This window comes from Leuciscus leuciscus (assembly GCF_965113295.1).
Source record: "Leuciscus leuciscus genome assembly, chromosome: 11".
In the NCBI taxonomy this organism is placed as follows: domain Eukaryota; kingdom Metazoa; phylum Chordata; class Actinopteri; order Cypriniformes; family Leuciscidae; genus Leuciscus; species Leuciscus leuciscus.
Window position 1 is genome coordinate 5,217,489 of NC_138735.1, and position 7,384 is coordinate 5,224,872.

Below are 7,384 nucleotides of genomic sequence, written 5' to 3' on the forward strand. Positions count from 1 at the left end.
AGTGTGCCAAGAAAACATCCCCCACACCATTACACCACCACCACCAGCCTGCACAGTGGTAACAAGGCATGATGGATCCATGTTCTCATTCTGTTTACGCCAAATTCTGACTCTACCATCTGAATGTCTCAACAGAAATCGAGACTCATCAGACCAGGCAACATTTTTCCAGTCTTCAACTGTCCAATTTTGGCGAGCTCGTGCAAATTGTAGCCTCTTTTTCTTGTAGTGGAGATGAGTGGTACCCGGTGGGGTCTTCTGCTGTTGTAGCCCATCCGCCTCAAGGTTGCTTCACAAATGCTTTGCTGCATACCTCGGTTGTAACGAGTGGTTATTTTTCCCTTTTCACACCATTCTTTGTAAACCCTAGAAATGGTTGTGCGTGAAAATCCCAGTAACTGAGCAGATTGTGAAATACTCAGACCGGTCCGTCTGGCACCAACAACCATGCCACGCTCAAAATTGCTTAAATCACCTTTCTTTCCCATTCTGACATTCAGTTTGGAGTTCAGAAGATTGTCTTGACCAGGACCACACCCCTAAATGCATTGAAGCAACTGCCATGTGATTGGTTGATTAGATAATTGCATTAATGAGAAATTGAACAGGTGTTCCTAATAATCCTTTAGGTGAGTGTACATTTGATGTATGTTTTAAAAATATATTAATTTTTTTGACAATTGGTCAACAAAAGTTCTGAAATCATACATAAACCATTAAAACGTCCATATTTTTGATTGATTATGATATAAAGAGGTGTGCTGTGGTGAAATAAACCTAATTATGCTTATCTTAGGTGCTGTGGGAATTTTGATGCACAAGATATCTTCAACAACAACCGTTCAGAGAGCATATTTTTGACATGTTGGTCAACAAAAGTTCTGAAATCATACACAAACCATTAAAACATCCATATTTTGATTGATTATTATGATAAAAAGAGGTGTGTTTTGAGATAAACCCAATTTCACTGACCTTACCAGCCGTGGCAAGCTTGATGTACCGGATATACTTGTAACACCTTGTACAGTATATAAGTGTTACACCCATTAATTTATGAAATGTCAGCATGTGGCACATATTTTGATTCAGGGACCTCCAGCTGCTTGTGTGTTGTCAGGAGGCAGAGCATAAGATTGGAAAAATTTTGATTTCTAGAAAGCGCTATTGTCAGTGAATGAGTAAGGTGTGATTTTACTTAGCTCATATATAAACCTTACAAGTCCAGAAAAGTGGAACAACAGTGTAACCCTGACCAGGCTCCTTTTTGCCCAGGCAAAATTAAATGGGAGACCACACATGGATTAAGATACAAAAAATAGTGATTTATTACAGTAAATATATGAGATGAAAAATGAGAAATAAGCAATAATCAGTATAAATGATATGGTATGAAATAAAAGTGTGGCGTAATCAGTCATATGGCAAAAAGGCGAACAAAAAGAAAACAATGTGATACAGGAGCGGAATAGCAGCCATAAAAGTCCCTCACACTGCCCAGGCTGCAATCAATCGATTACAGACACCTGCCCGGTAGCTCCTCCCTGAGAGACACAGACACAAACAGAGTAAACATTAAACATGTCCCTATTCAAACTCTGGAAAACAAATGTAGTATTAATGTTATCTTTACTCAATTTGACAGGTTACATAAATCAAGGGTATTAAAAAAAAAAGAAGACACTTTTCACATAATCATTACCTGCACTCCTCCTCTTCATTTTCACTGGTGTCTGGACTGCTGAAATCACTTTCATTTTCCTCTTCCAGCTCTATAGCAGAGCCCCGAGGACCCAAAACAGCCTTGTATTGAAGATGCACCTCTTTCAACGTATCCGAAACTTCAGATAGACGTCTTCTGCAGAGACAGGAAAGGCCCTTGTTTTGCTTGTCTGTAAGTGAAAAGTGAAAAACATCCAAATTACCATGACATACATTTACATTCATTCATTTAGCAGACGCTTTTAGTTAAACCCACAGTAGGACAACAATATGCAAGTGCTATGACCTTTCTCAGTTTGATCTAACGCAGTACAGAAAAGTTTTTGGGTTTATTTTTTGAAGAGAAGAGTAATGTTAGTATACTAGATCAAGTGCTTTTGAAAAAGATGCATCTTCAGATGTTTCTTAATAGTGGCTACGGACTCAGCAGCTCTGGTTGAGATAGGCAGATCATTCCACCAGCAGGGAAGTCATGGTAAAGGTCTGAGAAAGAGATTTTGAGCCTCTTTAAGATGGCACCACAAGACGTTGTTCGCTTGCAGAGCGCAAGTTTCTGGATGGCACATACCCACCTTGCTTTATAATATTTGTTATAACTCATCAAAATTAGATGGTCAGTGTAATGTTTTTCAACTGCTTTCTAGTAAGATATGTCTGTTGTTAGGTAAAGTTAAAGTATGGTGTCCTTAACACCATTACTTCCTTGTTTGATTGGTATGGTTACAAAGATGAAACTTGCCTTCCTCTGAAGTCTTTCTTTTAAGAGTTGCCTGCAACTTCTGCAACCATGAGCAGTGCTGGGCCATCTCCTGAACAAGTATTGTCCTTTCCTCCTCCAGTCTCATTTTCAGCATGGCTTTGTTGAACATTTTTAACTTGTCTTCGATTTGTGCTACAACAGAAGTAAAGAAAATGTATAAATAACAATTTTGACTTGAATCTTTACAAAATAAATCAGATGCCTCAGGAAACTCTGCTTACCGCTGCCATGAACCTCCCACGGCCATGTTGGGGATGGGTTGTCTCCTGATAGTGACTGCTCCACTTCATTTAGATCAATTGCCATGGCAGGCTCATGACTGTTATATGTCTCTATGTCTTTCAACAGCAGTCTCTTGCTCTCAGCAATTTTTCTCCGCAGGCGGTGACGGAACTTGCCGCTATCTGTAAAGACAAGCAGAAGGTATAAAAAAATGACCAAAAATACAGTGAGGAATTATCTATAGACAATGTAATTCTACCATTTTGGCGGTATAGAGCCTGCTTCCGCTGCCTCACGTTAAGGTAACGTCCCTCAATGGACTGCTCTAGGGAAGTACCTGTTGTATCTGGAAACACAACACAAAAACACAGGCTTACAGAGATAGTGGCATGCAGTATAGTAAGCAGTAGACAGCTTAAATATCATGATCTATGATCGCCGCCAATGAGGAAGCACAAAGTGAAACATGTTATTGGTTCAAACTTACCACCAGCTGCCCATTTCCTCACATCAGACACCCACACTGCTTCATCAGTGCAAGCCAAGCTTTCTTTAAGCTCCGCTAGACTTGCTGTCTCCTCCTGAAGCCTCTGGCAAGTCTAATTCGACAGTTAAACAATACAGTTACACAAAGCTACACAATAACCACAAATTGAAACCATTTACAGAGAACACACCTTCACATATCTTGCAGACAATGCCCGATGCAGTGTTGTGAATTTTTTGTAGTTCCAGGCCATAGCATGGATTGTAAGCATAGCCACACGTGCTGTTGAGAGTAAATGTTGAGTGAAAATCATGCAATAAAGCAATAAAAAAAATTACATTAGAAGAGAAATTCTACAATTACCTCCTTTCGACATGTATTTAGTTGTTAAGGCACAGCGGGAGAGGTAGCTGTTCACCTGTTCAACTTCCTCCCCTGCAGTTGACCCTGCTCCTTCTTGGTTTTTGCCACTCCATGTAATCTAGAAGAAGGCATGTAAGGGATAATGTAATGTCCGCCGATCATATCGGATAATAAGTAACGACAAGGCGAACCGGACCCTGACGCACAGCAGAGGGACTTATTTTCCGATGATAGTTAAACATAATAAACACTGAACATACCTCACACTTAGAGGAATGTGCTGTAGCGTGCATGACGCTTAGGAAAGGCCTGGTTGATGTTAGCCCCTGGAGATCAGGAAGGATGTTTGCTGATTTGTGTAAATATGGCCAGTATTTACACATTACATCCATGGCGATAAACCTTGGCTTTAAACTCATCAACTCCTTGTGCAGATACATGGGGTAGGCAAAGATTTCACCTAGGGATATAAAAATTATTATTGTACATTCTGAAGAGAACATCATAATGGGAAACTCAACCAAGCAGGGGTATATAAGCTGCATACAAACAACAACAATACAAAGTTACATTTAACAGCAAACAATTTATTATAATCTCACCTCTGAACATATTGAGCGCTTTAAGGAGGAAACCATGCCGACACACCGCAACCTCCATGCCCTCTTCGTCCAACTTGAAGGTCCTCCTAGAAGTCTCCTTCGCTGCTGTCCACGAGGAGCTCCCACATCTGCCTTGTCCAGGTAGCTGTGATGTAAATGAAACACACTATAAACATACTGTATATACTCCTTGTAATTTGAAGCTGAGGGCAGTTTTTTCACCAATGCAAATACAATCTGGGCTGTAAAAGCATACTAATTATATTAAGAAATAATTTGAAACCTGCCTGTTTCACAGCTTTATGCAGGACATCAACAAATGTTGACACAGATGTGTCTTCTGCAATAAATGCTCCTTCAAAAAACGAAGAGTCGGAGCTGAGGAAGAAACCAAACAGAACATTAATCTATGCTGAATATTAAATATAAAAAAATCCAGATCAATCTATACTGGAAGAAAAAAATATCACCTTCCGCTTCGGAGAAACCGGTATAGCTTCCTGTTGCCATCCACAGAGATTGCCAGCATGTCTGGGGTGCAAGCAGGGCAGGTGAAAGGTGCACCGCAGGACATGCTGTCTTCCTCAAAAGCACAATATGAAAATTCGAGGAAGCTGCGCTGCAGCGTGTCCCCGCACACTGGTCCTGACTGAAAGATGCATTATATTAAATGTTACTTTGGAGATGTCTACATATGGTAAAGAATTCTATAATATGGTGAATACTTACCCGCCCACCACACTTTGTACGGTGCTCCAGCAGCTTTGCCAAGGCTTGTCTGGACAGTGCCGGAGCGATGACTTTTAGTTCCCTCACACTGCTGAAAAGGTTGAGGGAATACAAAGTGGAAGAGCTGGTGGAAGCTGGCCAGTATCCACTGTTTATGAGGTCCATGAACTCTGGAGCCCACTGCTGCTGGCATGTTTGGCATGCAAACAATGGCTGGTGCATGTCATAACGCCCTTGGGTAATAAGAAAACAAACCCATGAATACCTGAGTTTTTAGAAACAATCAGCTGGGACACCTTAAGACACTTGGGCTACATCTTGAGTAGAATCACACCAGCATAGTTCAAATAAGTATATATTTTTTGGTTTATCATAATGACAAGATGTATTCTGTCGTTTTAGTTAAAGTACTATTATTTTCATTTTAAAGCAAAGGCAAAAAAAGGGGGAAACAGCTGAATATTCAAAAAAGATCAGAGTTTAGAAATATTACCATTGATGGAAATTAAAATGACTGCTTTGCCAGGTGACACAGTTATGCTGGGGACTTCACAGGGACATTTTTGAGTCACTCTCACCGTTGGCAAAATACAAGCTAGCAAAGGAAAGATAAACACAAAATTAGCCTACTAGATTTATTACATAAGAGTACAAAAGAGTTTTGCAATTACCTACCTTGGTCGTGTGAGCTGTATCCTCCCTCCCCTCTAACAAAATATTTAGATGGGGAATAGCTTTAAAAAAGCCCTCAAGGACTGACTCCCTATCGTGGAGTGGCCATCTTCTGTGAGTCTTGCTATCGCAGGTTTCACAGAACCACTGGTCTGGCAGACACTCTCTGCATCTAGGAACGAAATAAATGAACCAATATAGTCATTGAACCAACTCTTTAAAACAGCCCTGACTCCACCATAAACGTGCAGTTTATCCGAAACATGAAGACATCAATTAGTGATGCACTCTAAAAACCTACAAAGTATGAAAGAACATTAATGAGATCTCACCTAACAACTGCAGGCTTGCAGCAATGGCTACAAAATGGTTGGCCAACATCCTGAGTTTGGATGAGGCATTTAAGGCGGAATGGCCTTGCCTCCTTCCATCTTTGTGAGGCTTGCTGCTGCCTGAAAGCCCATGATCATGATGCCCTCTGGATTTCAGGGGAGTCCGACATAGCAGAGAGGCTCTCCATGTTTTTTTCTGCAAAGACAAATATTAATTTAATTGACAAAGGACCATTTCTATGCAGACCCATGATTTCATAAAAATGGGTAAATATATTGCCAATGCTTTCAGTAACATAAATTTCAGAACTTTTCCAAATCAACTTTCCAACAATCTAGGGCCAAATTCAGCATACTTTGAAACATGTATCAGGGTAAATTGTATGAACGTGAAAATTGAGACGTAATTCCATTGGGACAAAATTGAAAATACTAAATGTGTGATTGAAACTACCAAAAAAGTGGTTCAATAATAGGACTCAGGCCATTGTGGACACAATTTGTGGCTTTGATGATTTATAAGCAGTTGATGTGGGTACAACTGACCCTTCGCTAAGCCACGTCCGATACCGCCACAGGCCAATTCATGCCTTAGCAGGCCTTAACTAGGCACGGGAGGTCTGGCAAGCTTTCGAGTTTTAACATTTTATGCCAGAATTTTACATGAATCCAGGATTTGGGTGAACCCTGCTTTCAGAACTGCCTCAGAAAATTACCTAAAAATAATTCAAATGTATTCGACCATATTTTACCAAATTCCACTTGAGGATCAAGACTGGCTGCAGGAAGATCTTCAGTGAGCAGGTAGTTCCCGATCTGGTTGTGTGTAACTACAACAGAGCACACAGAGAAATAAAACCAAGTTAGACCACCAACACAACTTGATTTATTGACATGATGTGTAACCAATTACTATTATTATTATTACCGGTAGCTGAGGCTTTGGGCCGCCCTCCACGCCTCCCCCTTGGCTTGCCACGCCCTAAACACACCCTTTTTGGGATTGGCGGAGGGGGAACTTGCCTCTGCTCCTCGGATTCTTTCTGGGGGTTGAAGTGAAAATCATGATTAGGCTGTTAAATATATTTTTAACAAAAGATGCAATGGATATGAAAAAAAAAAAAACTCTTATCATAAACTTTATACCCTATATATTTTGAGGTGGAAAAACAATTTCAAGAAAGAATCCTTGATCAATGCATTCAGTTTGGCTGGACCAAGGAGTTCAAAAGTAAAAACCAACTCTATACCCCTTTCATAAAAATGTTTGACAATTGAGAGCAGCTAGATACAATCACAGACTGAATGAGTCTGAGGTACCTAGGCTTATATAATAGTCTACAAGAGTGATTATTATAGCCTAAATATTTCTTCAACCATTAAGGTACAATGGATTTTTTTGTATGTGGTAATACATAGAATAGGACTAGGACCCAATGTAGGCACTCTACTTCATTGCATCTGAAAATTAATAAAAAAAAAAATAAACGCCTAA

General features: G+C 40.1%; 1 protein-coding gene across 1 annotated transcript; it reads right to left on the reverse strand.

Moving 5' to 3' along the window:
• Positions 1-1,311: 1,311 nt before the first annotated feature.
• On the reverse strand, positions 1,312-5,587 carry LOC309509020 (uncharacterized protein). Its single transcript, XM_082183522.1, has 15 exons — positions 5,561-5,587; positions 5,379-5,480; positions 4,886-5,118; positions 4,627-4,805; positions 4,444-4,534; positions 4,157-4,301; positions 3,815-4,014; positions 3,555-3,672; positions 3,382-3,473; positions 3,192-3,303; positions 2,964-3,050; positions 2,704-2,886; positions 2,462-2,614; positions 1,703-1,892; positions 1,312-1,544 (listed from the first exon to the last, which is right to left on the reverse strand). The coding sequence occupies exons 3-15, from the start codon at positions 5,105-5,107 to the stop codon at positions 1,517-1,519; spliced, it is 1,800 nt and encodes a 599-aa protein (XP_082039648.1). The 5' UTR covers positions 5,108-5,118; positions 5,379-5,480; positions 5,561-5,587; the 3' UTR covers positions 1,312-1,516.
• Positions 5,588-7,384: the final 1,797 nt, after the last annotated feature.